Source organism: Rhinoderma darwinii, chromosome 3 (genome assembly GCF_050947455.1).
Source record: "Rhinoderma darwinii isolate aRhiDar2 chromosome 3, aRhiDar2.hap1, whole genome shotgun sequence".
Classification (NCBI taxonomy): Eukaryota; Metazoa; Chordata; class Amphibia; order Anura; family Rhinodermatidae; genus Rhinoderma; species Rhinoderma darwinii.
Window position 1 is genome coordinate 296372676 of NC_134689.1, and position 14261 is coordinate 296386936.

A 14261-nucleotide genomic window follows, 5' to 3' on the forward strand; every position below is an offset into this window, starting at 1 on the left:
GGCAGTGGGATTGAATGGAATAGCAGAATGCAGTTATTAAGAATTGTCCCAATACCTTTGTCCATATGGTGTATTTTATAGTAGTGATCATTGGATGTGTGATGGAACCCTTTCTAAGAAATTGCCATTTAATAGCAGGCTACTTAAAATCTAATTTAACATCTCAAAAGCCATCCAGTCTACTCAGTTTATAACATCTAAACACAGATTTCAGGAGATTAATAAAATATAAGGGCTAATAACAGGTATATATGTAAAAAAAAATATATATTATTTCACGTGTGCATATCTAACTATGGTTGAAATATGGACTCAGATATCTGCATGCAGTATATTAGTTATGGCTTCGTTCACATCTGCGTCGGGGTTCCGTTTGTGGGTTCCATCAGACCCTCCCGTCAGGGTGACCCACGAACAGAAACCAAACGGAAACGTTAGCTTTCCGTTAGCATTACCATTCATTTCAATGGTAACGCTTCCATTGCTAATGGTTTCCGTTTCTCACCGTTCTGTAAGGTTTCCGTTGTTTTGACGGAATCAATAGCGCAGTCATCTACGCTATTGATTCAGTCAAAACGATGGAACCCTTGCACAACGGAGACAAATGGAAACCATTGGCACCGGATCCGTCACCATTGAAATCAATGGTGACGGAAATGGAAACCTATGGTTTCCGTTTGTGTCCGTCAGGGCTCCGTTCCAGCGGAACGTCGGAACGGAGCCCTGACGCAGATGTGAACGAAGCCTTACGTAGCACTACATAGTACTTTAAGTTTATGCCTCGTTTATGAAGCTATTATAAAGGCAATTGTTTAAAAATATATGCATATTTCCTCCATGTTAGGCCGTTTCAGACTAGCATTATACGGGTGCTTTCTTGCGTCTGTATTATGAGCGCCAATGGAACCAGGAAGATTACAGCACCGGGATAAATGAAAGAGATATGGGTGCAAGCCCAACAGGACTGGATCCAACCGTCCCATACAATGACAAAAAATGTAGATTCAGTCTGTACATCCAAAAGAATAATAACTTTTTATTAACCCCTGTATTATGAGCGCAACACCCGGACCACCCGCAGTTCATGAGAAAAAGATAGAGCACCATAGAAGCCTATGGTGCCTTAACTCCAGTTGTCATGAACTGCAGATGGTCCAAATTTTGTGTCCATAAGACAGGCATAGGAATGCACCCATATTACGCGTGTGTGAAAGCGGCCTTAAAGGGGTTTTCCTATGAAGGACATTTACGTATGACATATCCACAGGTTATGTCATAAATGTCAGATAGATGTGGGTCCACCTCTGGGACCCGCATCTATCTCTAAAACGGGGCCCCCTAAACCCTGTTCTAGCTTTTTGTGCTCACGCCGACTCCCGGCCACTTACTGATTACATGGTCGGGATTTACGGAAACAGCGTCACTTGCTGAGCTACGCTGTTTCTATAACTGCCATAGAACTGAATAGCAGTTACGCTACTGCCATAACTGCCATTCACTACTATGGGAGTTCGGAAACTGCGTAGCTCTGGAAGGGATGAAAAAGATGCAATGCCAGTTTCTTCTGGATCCAATGAAAGTACAAAAATGTAAATCTTAGAAATCCAACACTGAATGGAAAGTGCCAGCTTTCCCCCTATCCATGTCATAGTGTCCTGACATATACACACCATCAGCCTTTCTGGAGTGCAGCCTTTTATGATGCCTGTGTCAATAAGAACAAGGAGATCCAGAGGTCTCACCCATGTCTCACCAGCTTATGTTAATCAAAAGCCCAAACATATTTGCGTTAAGCTTAGTAAATAACAGTGTAAAAAGATATTTGGGAATAAAGAGTATTCGATAATGAACACAACCAGAACATGATATTAATATATTTGCTACATAAAAACGTATTATCCTTAATAACACTAATGGATTACTTTGTCACTGCAATGGTCGTTCAATTGACATAATATATAAATTTCCTTTCAGACTACTGAAATGATCATCAATAATTTCACAACTGTGGATGAATTCATCCTTATTGGGCTAACCAATAAGCAGGACATGCAGATATTGCTATTTATTGTATTTCTTACATGCTACATTGTTTCCTTAATTGGAAATATTGTAATAATTTGGATCAGTAGTATAAACCCTCGATTGAACACCCCAATGTACTTCTTTTTGAGAAATCTCTCCTTGTTGGACATCTGCTATACATCGAGTGTAGTTCCCAAGATGCTCATAAATTTCTTATCAGTGAAGAAGACCATATCTTTTGCGGCTTGTTTCATCCAGTTGTTTATCCACCTCTCTCTAGGAGGAGCAGAGTGCTACCTATTGTTGTCAATGGCCTATGACCGGTATGTGGCTATATGTAGCCCCTTACACTACACTAATATTATGCATCCCGTCTTGTGCATTAAGATGGCAACTGCATCTTGGGTTGGTGGTATAGCGAACTCAATCATACAAACATTCAATACATTACAGTTGCCCTTCTGTGGTCCAAATGTTATTAACCACTTTTTCTGTGAGGCTCCCATATTGTTAGAGCTGGCTTGTGCAGATACATCTTTTAATACAGCTATCATTTTCTTCTGTGCTATAGTGGTAGCTGTAGTTCCTTTTTTCCTTATCCTTATTACATACGTCAATATCATTTCCAGCATAATGAAGATTCGTACAACCACAGGACGGAAAAAAGCTTTTTCCACTTGCGCTTCACATGTTATTGTGGTCACATTATTTTACGGCACCATTTTCATAATATATTTGAGGCCTGGGAGTATTCATGTCACTAACCAAGACAAAATGGCCACCTTGTTCTACAGTGTTATCACACCGATGCTGAATCCTCTCATCTACACTTTGAGAAATAAAGATGTCAAAGTTGCAGTAAAAGAAATCACAAGAAAGAATATTCTGCAAGAGAATGTTTAACTATTTCATCATATCTATCTGGACACTATACAGGAAAATAGGCTTTTTCATTCTTGGTAATACTTCCCTTTACAGTCTTAGGCTGGGTTCACACTGAGTTTTTTTACGAGTTTTTTTACGCGGAAACCACGCTGCAAAACTCGTCAAAAACCGTCAGAAAATGCCTCCCATCGATTTCAATGGGAGGCAGAGGCGTCGTTTTCCCGCGAGCGGTAAAACCGTCTTGCGGGAGAAAGAAGGGACATGCCCTATCTTCAGGTGTTTACGCCTCTGACCTCCCATTGACATCAATGAGAGGCAGAGAAAGCGTATTTCGCAGCGTTTTATGCCCGCAGCACTCAATGGCTGCGGGCAAAAAATGCAGCGAAAATCGGCGTGCAGGGAGAGGAAAATCTGCCTCAAACTTCCAAACGGAATTGAGGCAGAATTTCCGCCTGCAAAAAACTCTGTGTGAACCCAGCTTTAGGCTAATTAGAATTCTATGACTTCGACGTTGCAGATCTGCGTAGGGGATGTACAGGATTTGAGAATATCGTGACATAATTACTATATAGTAATAACATATAAATACTAGTCATTTTATTCTTCAAAATGCCCAACGTACTACAACCTCTAGCTGTATGGTTTTATGGTTTGAAAAAGGTGGGTGTTTCCACCTATAGAGGGTTTAGTGCACGAGCTATAGCCCATTGACCAGTGTTATGTGAGGACCCTGAATATCGGAGGGGGCCTTGAGCTGTTGCGGGTGATTTGGCAGGGGCCTCCCTGTGTGTGTGTGTTCTACTGTCAGTTGGGTAATGAATATCGGAGAGGGCCTTGAGCTGTTGCAGGTGATTTGGCAGGGGCCTCCGTGTGTGTGTGTGTGTGTGTGTGTGTGTGTTCTACTGTCAGTTGGGTAATGAATATCGGAAAGGGCCTTGAGCTGTTGCAGGTGATTTGGCAGGGGCCTCCGTGTGTGTGTGTGTGTGTGTGTGTGTGTGTGTGTGTGTGTGTGTGTTCTACTGTCAGTTGGGTGATGAATATTGGAGAGGGCCTTGAGCTGTTGCGGGAGAATGGCCAGGGGCCTCCCTGAGTGTGTGTTCCACTATCAGTTGGGTGACGAGCAAAAGCATCCTAGTGAGAGACAGCGTGTTGCGGGTGACAGTGGAAGGAGCCTCAATCAGGCAAATTTGGATAGGCCACAAGCCAGAAGGTGAAGCAAGGTCGTTTGTGAGTGTAATACCGGATTAAGAAAAGAGACAGTTTTTTACTGGTTTCTGTTCCATCTTTCCGCGACTGCCCTTCGCACATTGGCCCGGCACCACCTGAGCCTACATTACACCCATACTGTTGCAGATTTGCAGTAGATTTTTGTCATAGGTTTCCCCCTGTGTAATTAGCCTAAAATTAATGGCAAATTCACAGCAAAATCTGCATGTAACATATGTAGATTTAGCCACAGGTTGACTGCAGATATCAATGGATTTGAGAAAAAATCTGTGACAGATTTTTATTTTTCACTGTGTCTGAATTGACCCTTAGGGCTCGTCCACACACTGAGGAGTTGCTGCATTTTTTTCGTCCGGAATTGCGGACTGAAAAAACGCAGCAGAATACAGTAGCAGCAAAGCGGGTGAGATTTAACAAAACTCATCCACACGCTGCGTAAAAATTCAGTTCAGAAATTGACGGACCACAACATGTCAATTCCTGCTATGGAAAGTGGACAGAATTGCTGCATTTTTCAGAGGAGATTTCACCATTTCCCAGCATTGTGAAAAACGCAGCAGAATCCGCACCATTTCCTGCCGTAAAAACCGCAGGAAATGGTGCGTTTTGCTGCAGCGGAATTTCTGCTAGTTTCAACGGAACTGCTGCAAAACTTTACTGCAGCAATTCCGTTGTGTGTGGATAAGCCCTTACAGTTTTACAACACTGTAAAGTTTGAGGAAGAACAAGAATTCTCTCTAAACCACAATTCAACATAGATGAGCCCGAGCTTCCCTCACTACTTCATAAAATGCTAAATGGAGTTGAAACTCTCACTCAGCAAAAGGTTGACTTTATAATTATCTAAAAGTGGCCGTTTTTTAACATTAGCAAAGTACTTCCAGTTAATTGAATCTCTCTGACTTTCAGGTCCCAGTATAGATTCGTTGCTGAAAATGTCATTCATAATTTTATGTAGTGTTGACTAGACTTGGTCCGGCATAAATATTTTCAGATTGTGGATACCTTTCAAAATACATTCTGGTATTATTTAAACAAGCACTCCCAACAATTTTTTTTCCCCAATTTGTATTGGACATTGGGTACATACTTGCTCAGTTAAAAATGTTACCAATCGCTTTATTCTAGATTTATCAGTCTCTGTTCCAGGCCTACCGCTTTACTACGTGACCTGTGTAATTCGGAGAGATTTTTTTAAGCAACCAAGAGCAAATAGGGTCTTAGGCCCATTAAAAAAAAAATAATAATCAGTAATGGCTGTATAAAAACGATAAACTGTATTCATGCTGTATGTAGTAATCATATGTACAGTAAGCCCTATCTAATGTAAAATAGTAATGTGTAGCCTCAACACCTTCATAGTACACAACTTCGGCTGATATCTGTGGGTCTCCAGGAGTCTGTGAAGGATGAGGTTATAGTCCTTGCAATATATCCCATGGGGTCTAGGGTAAGGGTGGAGGTATTAATCCCTGGCATCTGCAGGAGACTGGGGTTTTAGCTAAAATTCAGATTTCTTGAAGGGAATGTGTCGCTAGAATTTTTTTTTATTTTTATTTTTTTTTTAGTTAAACAATTATTATTTGAGTGATTACACGTTGTTTTAATTTTTTACATTTTTTCACAAGTCAGGAAATATTATAAATTAGATTCTAATTTATAACATTTCCATGTGCTGGGCACTAGAGGGAGCAGTTCCCAAAATTGCAGCATGGTCAATGTGGTAAAGCAACCTCATTGCTTTATGCTGCAAATTTGGGGTAGACACACTCTCTCTAGTGTCCTCACACAATCCCCCCTCCCTTATTCTGACTTGTGCCAGGAGAAGGAGGGGTTTGAATCTTCAAACCTCCTACACTGTGTGCCGCCATTTTCTGAGCGACTGCACAGTGCAGGAGGATTAGATACAGTGCTCAGCAGACAGTATAACACAAACATACACGAACATAATACACACATCACATACACGAACATAACTTACCTGCTCCTGTCGCCGCTGCCGCCTCCGCTCCTATTTCTTGAGCCTTCGCTTCCTTGAACATATGGCCAGAAGCCGCGGCCGGAAGTCGTCATCTTACTGTCCGGCCGCAGCTTCCGGTCCATATGAAAATGGCGCCGGATTTCGCTCTGCGAACGAGATTCGTTTTGGTCTGTTTGGGAGCGGTGCATGCGCCGTTCCCACACAGACGGCGTACGTTGCAGTGAATGGAACGGCTCCCGTTCGCATTCTCTATGGGGTTGTATGTGCCGTATTCCATCTCTGTATGTGTCATTAATCGACACATACAGAGATGAAAAAAAAAAATCACAGCCCCCATAGAGAAGTAAAAGTAAGAAAAAAGTAAAAAGTAGAACACAAGAACACAAATAAATAAAATATATTTTAATATCATAATAAAAGCAATTTGATAATAAAAAAAAAAATTCATGACACCTTCCCTTTAAAGTCTTAATAACAGGGTCGGCTATAGAGCCTAAATACCCATGCCAGTCAGCGCCCCTTAACAGCACAAGCCACAGAGCCCCCTAGTTAAAAGTACAATACCTCATTGCTTTATGCTGCAAAATTGGAGAAGACACACTCGCTCTAGTTTCCTCAAACAATCCCCCCTCCTTTATCCTGGCTAGTGCCAGGAGAAAGGAGGGGGTTGAATGTTCAAACCTCCTACACTGTGTGCCGCCATTTTTTGAGCGAATGCACAGTGTAGGTGGATTAGATACAGTGGTAATCACACAGTATAACACGAACATACACACACATCACATACACAAACATAACTTACCTGCTCCTGCCGCTGTCGCTGTCGCCGCCGCCGCTACCTCCGCTCCTAGTCCTTGCGTCTGAATATATGGCCAGAAGCCGCGACCGGAAGTAGTCATCTTACTGTCCGGCCGCAGCTTCCGATCCACAAGAAAATGGCGCCGGATGTCGCTCTGCCGAAGACCTTCCTTTTGGTCTGTGTGGGAGCGGCGCATGCGCCGTTCCCACACAGACGGTGTACACTATAGTGAATGGGGATGTATGTGCCGTATTCCATCTCTGTATGTGTCGTTAATCGACACATACAGAGATGAAAAAAAAATGGCAGCCCCCACAGAGAAGTAAAAGAAACAAAAAAGAAAAAAGTACAACACAAAGACACAAATAAATAAAATGTATTTTAATGACATACTAAAAGCAATAACATATAAAAAAAAAAATTTCTGGACACCTTCCCTAGTACCACCAGCAAAGCCCATACAAGTAGAAAACACTGAGATGGAGTTGAAATGAGGGATGGGTGGGTTTTATCAGGAAATGGTCTTATTTTTCCTTTTTCTTCTAGTTTAAAGAGGCTCTGTCACCAGATTTTTCAAACCCCTATCTCGTATTGCAGCAGATCGGCGCTGCAATGTAGATTACAGTAACGTTTTTGTTTCTTTTTTCAAAAACGAGCATTTTTGGCCAAGTTATGAGCATTTTTATATTTATGCAAATGAGCCTTTCTTAAGTACAACTGGGCGTGTTTAAAGTTAAGTACAAGTGGGCGTGTATTGTGTGTGTACATCTGGTCGTTTTTACTTGTTTTACTAGCTGGGCGTTGTGAATGGAAGTGTAGGATGCTGACGAATCAGCATCATCCACTTCTCTTCGTCAACACCCAGCTTCTGGCAGTGCACAGACACACAGCGTGTTCTCGAGAGATCACGCTGTGACGTCACTTCCTGCCCCAGGTCCTGCATTGTGTCGGACGAGCGAGGACACATCGGTACCAGGCGACAGAGGCTACAGTTGATTCTGCAGCAGCATCGGCGTTTGCAGGTAAGTCGATGTAGCCTCTGTCGCCTGGTGCCGATGTGTCCTCGCTCGTCCGACACAATGCAGGACCTGGGGCAGGAAGTGACGTCACAGCGTGATCTCTCGAGAACACGCTGTGTGTCTGTGCACTGCCAGAAGCTGGGTGTTGACGAAGAGAAGTGGATGATGCTGATTCGTCAGCATCATACACTTCCATTCACAACGCCCAGCTAGTAAAACAAGTAAAAACGCCCAGATGTACACACACATTGTACTTAACTTTAAACACGCCCAGTTGTACTTAAGAAAGGCTCATTTGCATAAATATAAAAATGCTCATAACTTGGCCAAAAATGCTCGTTTTTGAAAAAAACAAAACGTTACTGTTATCTACATTGCAGCGCCGATCTGCTGCAATACGAGATAGGGGTTTGAAAATCTGGTGACAGAGCCTCTTTAAGAAAATCATATACATTCAGCATCTGGAGGAGCTGTTCATAAAGACTCCTGAAGCTATTTTCAGTAGACCAGATAATGGCACGTTTTCTACCCATATTATTTACAGATTGTACACTGCAGTCCAAGGTAAAAAGCTATTCATATGTAGCAGAGTTTGTCACTGCTCCTTACCTGAAGGAGCATGTTGCCCTCATTTGTCCCAGCATCTGCCACAGATCCTGCTATGTCTTAGATTGCACACTCACTATGACCCTTGATCTTGTCTATGACTATGACCCTTGACCTTGACTTCATCCACCTTTTGTGTTCCTGCTGCATTTGTTACGCCAGCTTATGTTTCCGTTCACATTAGTGGTATGCCAGGTACGCCCACAACTTTTCAATCCCCTGAATAGTCCACATCCCCTAGCAAAGGCTTTATAGACTGTTGCCATCACTAGCACCCAGAGATACAGTAAACTCACCATCCTTTGTTGCAGTCATTTTGCACAACTCTTCATAATATCACAATGTGTTATCAGTGGTTTAATTCAAGACAGCAGTTAGACCTAGTTATCTTAAGTCACAGAGTTATGACAGTATACAAAAGAAATGGCTAAATTATAAATTCACTGTAGGGATCAATCTGATAGATGTTGCCAGGAATCTACATGATAGGGTGCCCAAAATACGTGCACTAACAACCTTACAATTATTGTGAAAATTATAGTTGGTAGTCTTGCAATGTATATAAAAATCAATATAATTGTTAGACCCTGTTCACACAGATTTTTATTTTGAAGCAGATTTTGACCTGCCTGCACGCCGTTGCCGCAGCATTTTTCTGTTGCGGCCATTGAGCGCTGCGGGTAAAAAAAAACTGTGAAAAATGCTTTCTCTGCCTCCCATTGATGTCAATAGAAGGTCAGAGACGGAAGCACCCGAAGAAAGGGCATGTCGCAAGCGGAAAAAACACGCCTCCGATTGAAATCAATGGGAGGCGATTTCGGACGTTTTTTGCCGCAATTTTCGTGTGAACGAACAGGGCATTATAGTCTAACACTATTCATGTGAATCCACTGTTAGGAAATTCAGAACAAAACTGATATATTGCCTTATTATTACTATTTTACTAATTAAAATACATACTAAAACCCATTTGTTGTCTTATCTGTTTTAATTTTTTGCTGATACATTTAGTTTATTCTATTTTCCTTATGTCAAGTAGGGTTCGTGGACCCACTAGGCCATACCGCCTTGGCGGTATGGCAGATGGCCAACAGGGCGCAGGTCAGAGTCTATAGTTTATATAGGGTACCTGTGGCAGCTCGGACAGTAGCAATGCAGGCTAGACAGGAACTAGGCAGCAGGTAGACGTCAGGTGTGGAGATGCAGGACAGGCGTGGCATACAGCACAGCACGGCTACAGCTAAGCACAGCACTAGATCAGTATACAGGTTACAGGAACAGGAAACACTGGGAGCAGGAAACACTAGGGGACCATTTACAAGACAGACTTGGAATACAACAACAAAGATCAGGCGTGGGAGGATGGGGCTGGGACCTCCTTATAGCCCAGGTTGCTCTGGAGCAATTAGCTAAATTACCAACATGCGTGCGCACTGGCTTCTTAAGTCTGGACTGAGCTCGTGAGCGCACCCTGGTGGTCACAGTGGAGCAGGACGGCCGTATGTGCAGACATCTTTTGAGAGAAGGGCGTCGACTGGATGGAAGGAGTTTGTGGTCAGCGACCACAGACTTTACAGTATCCCCCCTCTTACGCCTCCTCCTCTTGGGACCAGAATGAGAGAGAAACCTCTTAAAGAGGGTAGGAGCAATGAGATTATCCTCTGGCTCCCAGGACCTCTCTTCTGGACCAAACCCCTTCCAATCTACTAAATAAAAGCTTCTTCCTCTTACTTTTTTAATGTCCAAGATCTCCTTAATCTCGAAGGTGTCTGAAGGGCCGCTGGAGGCAACCACTGGCTTCAGGAGAGAAACATGGAAAGAGTTGGGGATCTTGAGGGTAGGAGGCAGTCGAAGCTTGTAGGCGACAGGGTTGATCTGCTGCAGGATCTCGAAGGGACCGAGGAACCTGGGAGCAAATTTGTAAGATGGCACGCTCAGTCGAATATTCCTGGAGGACAGCCAGACCTTAGTGCCAGGAAGAAACTGAGGGGGTTCTCTTCTCCTTGTGTCCGCCTTCCGCTTCATGCGGTCGATCGCCAGCAGGATGGACGATCGAGTCTGCTGACAGATCTGCAGAAAGTCCCCAAAGGCTGTGTCAGCAGCTGGCACTTCAGACGTCACAGGGACCAGGAGAGGAATTCGTGGGTGCTGGCCAAAGACAATAAAGAACAGTGTCTTCTGTGTCGACTCGCTGGTATGATTGTTGTAAGAGAACTCAGCCCACGGAAGCAACTGCACCCAGTCATCATGCTGCTTGGAGATGAAGTGGCGTAGGTAGTTCTCCAAGATCTGGTTGATCCTCTCGACCTGACCATTGGACTGAGGATGGTAGGCCGAGGAAAAGTCCAACTTTATGCCTAGGAGTCCACAGAGGGCTCTCCAGAACTTCGAGGTGAACTGAACCCCCCAATCAGACACAATATGCTGCGGCAAGCCGTGCAGGCGGAAGATGTTTTGAATGAACAGCTTAGCCAGCAGAGGAGCAGAAGGAAGACCGGTCAGAGGAACGAAGTGGGCCATCTTAGAAAATCGATCCACCACCACCCAGACAGCACTGCATCCGGCAGAGAGAGGCAGGTCCGTAATAAAGTCCATAGCTATATGCTGCCAGGGGGAATTGGGCACAGGCAATGGCTGGCAGACCAGCAGGTCTGGATTGAGCGACCTTGTTGGCTGCACATACTGAACAGGAAGAAACAAAGTCCATAATGTCCTTAATGTCCTTGGGCAGCGTGGGCCACCAGAAATGACGAGCAATCATATCCCGAGTCTTACGGGTCCCCGTGTGACCTGCCAGTCTAGAGGAGTGTCCCCAGCGGAGGATTCTTCCACGGTCAGCCAGGCGCACGAAAGTACTCCCTGGAGGAACGTCCCCAACTTGCAGGGGATTGACAAAGACAATGCAAGACAGATCTATGATGTTCTGTGGAATCTCTATGGTGTCATCTGTCTTGAAAGACCTGGACAAGACATCGTCCCTCACCTTCTTGTCAGCCGGGCGATAATGGAGCTCAAACTGGAACCTGGTAAAGAACAGTGTCCACCTGGCCTGACGAGGGTTCAGCCGTTAGGCCGTCTGGAGATAGGTAAGGTTCTTATGGTCCCTAAAAATCAGGATGGGATGAGCTGCACCCTCTAGTAGATGTCTCAACTCCTCCAGAGCCAATTTGATGGCCAGTAATTCCCGATCCCCTATCGAGTAGTTGCGTTCTTCGGAAGAGAAGAGCTTAGAAAAATATACACATACCATTGACTTAACCTTGGAGCCTCTCTGGAACAGGAGTGCACCAGCACCGACAGAAGATGTGTCCACCTCCAACGAGAACTGTAGAGAGACATCTGGATGATGGAGGATAGAGGCTGACGTGAAGGCACTCTTCAGGCTATTGAATGCGGACTCTGCCTCAGGAGTCCACACCTTGATGCTCATGCTCTTCTTAGTGAGGTTAGAGATAGGAGAAGTCAGTGAGAAGTTTGGAATAAACGGTCTGTAAAAATTAGCGAATCCCAGAAAGTGCTGTATGGCCCTCAAGCTTTGAGGGCGTGGCCATTCCAGGACAGATTTTACCTTTTCAGGATCCATCTGAAGACCTCGATTCGAGATGATATAGCCCAGGAAGGGTAGAGCATCTTTTTCAAACACGCACTTTTCCAACTTAGCGTACAGACGATTCTCCCTTGACCGCAGCAAAACTTGACGGACATGTCTCTGATGCGTCATAGGATCTGGAGAAAAAAATCAAGATATCATCAAGGTAGACTACTACACAAACATAGGGGAGGTCACGGAAAATGTCATTAACAAACTCCTGGAAGTCCATAACGGGTGTTAAATGCAGTCTTCCATTCATCACCCTGGCGAATCAGGACTAGGTTGTAAGCCCCACGCAGGTCTAATTTGGAAAAAAATCTTGGCACCACGTATATGATCAAACAGACCTGAATCAGTGGCAACGGATATTTATTTTTCACAGTGATCTGGTTGAGACCTCGGTAGTCAATACAAGGATGAAGAGAACCATCCTTCTTTATGACGAAGAAGAACCCGGCTCCTGCCGTGGAGAAAGACTTCCGTATGAAGCCCCTCTCCAAGTTCTCTTTCACATAGGCGGACATGGACAGAGTCTTTGGCAAGGAGAGAGTATATACCCTACCACGGGGAAGGGATGTGTAATGACAGGGTAGGGAGACAGACAGGTGAGCTCTAATCTACCCGCCCGCCACTCAGTCCCTGCCTACTTGCAAGGCCAGTCCTAGGCGACGGCGTACAACTGGGCGATGGTCCCTACGCTCAAAATGTGTACGACAGACAAACAAACAAGGGTACACAGAAGCTAAGGGAAATGGGGCAGTTGCCCATGGCAACACAGGTGAGCAACAGGAGTAGTGAACGAGCCGAATCAAACCAGGAGTGTACGAGGTACCAAACGCAGAGCAGAAGCGTAGTCAGTAAAGCCAGGGTCAAAATGAAGCAAGGTCAATAATAATAGCAGGAGCAGCAGAGCCAGGAAACAGGAAAGCATCACAGGCAAAGACAAGCAGGAAATGAAGGTATAAATAGGCCGAGGGCGGGAGCTAGAACCGTCTGGCCAGGCTGTGATAGGTTCTCCCACTCCTAGCCTACCAGCCTGAGTGGTAGCAGATCGAGTCACTCTATCAAACCTAGGAGCACGTGCAGACTGATTAACCACGGGCGTCGACACAGAAGCTGTGTCTGGCAGATCCTTTACAGTACCCCCCTTTTATGAGGGGCCACTGGACCCTTTCTAGGTGGACCTGGCTTATTGGGGAACTGAAGATGGAACCTTCTGAGCAATACCCCAGCGTGAACATCCCGGGCGGGTACCTAAGTCCTCTCCTCAGGCCCATATCCTCTCCAATAAACCAGGTACTAGAGGGAGCCTTGGACCATCCTGCTGTCCACAATCTTGGCCACCTCGAATTCTACCCCTTCAGGGGTGAGAACAGGAACCGGAGGTTTCCTCGAGGTAGCCAAGGACGGGGAGCAGCGTTTCAGGAGGGAGGCATGAAACACGTCGTGTATTCGAAAAGACGGGGGTAACTCCAGTCGGAAGGAGACAGGGTTAAGGACCTCAATGACCTTGTGCGGCCCTATATACCGGGGAGCAAATTTTTTGGACGGGACTTTAAGGCGCAAATTTTTTGAAGACAGCCACACCAGATCCCCGACCACAAACAAGGGGTTAGCAGAACGTCTTCTATCTGCCTGAATCTTTTGTATGCTCTGGAACACCTCTAGGTTCTTCTGAACCTGGGCCCAGACTGTGCACAGTTCCTGATGAACGACATATACCTCGGGATTGTTGGAACCACCAGGTGAAACGGAAAAGTACCGTGGATTAAACCCAAAATTACAGAAAAAGGGGGAGACCCCTGACGAGTTACTGACCCGGTTATTAAGGGAAAATTCGGCGAGGGAAATGAAGGAGACCCAATCATATTGACAGTCAGAGATAAAACACCTTAAATATTGTTCTAGAGACTGATTAGTCCTCTCGGTTTGGCCATTAGTTTCAGGATGGAAGGCTGAAGAGAAGGACAGATCAATCTCCAACTTTTTACAGAAAGCACTCCAAAACAATGAAACAAATTGTACCCCTCTGTCAGAAACAATATTGACAGGAACTCCATGGAGACGCAGGATGTGTTTGACAAACAAGGTAGCTAACGTCTTAGCATTGGGTAGTTTCTTGAGGGG

The 14261-nt window shown here is 44.7% G+C and overlaps 1 protein-coding gene across 1 annotated transcript; it reads left to right on the forward strand.

Moving 5' to 3' along the window:
• The first annotated feature begins 1983 nt into the window (after window positions 1–1983).
• Window positions 1984–2928, forward strand: LOC142750447 (olfactory receptor 2B6-like). The gene has a single exon (XM_075859447.1). The coding sequence runs from the start codon at window positions 1984–1986 to the stop codon at window positions 2926–2928; it is 945 nt and encodes a 314-aa protein (XP_075715562.1).
• Window positions 2929–14261: the final 11333 nt, after the last annotated feature.

Coding starts and splice junctions, on each gene's coding strand:
- LOC142750447 (XM_075859447.1), top strand. CDS start 1,984: ATGATCATCAATAATTTCACAACTGTGGATGAATTCATCCTTATTGGG.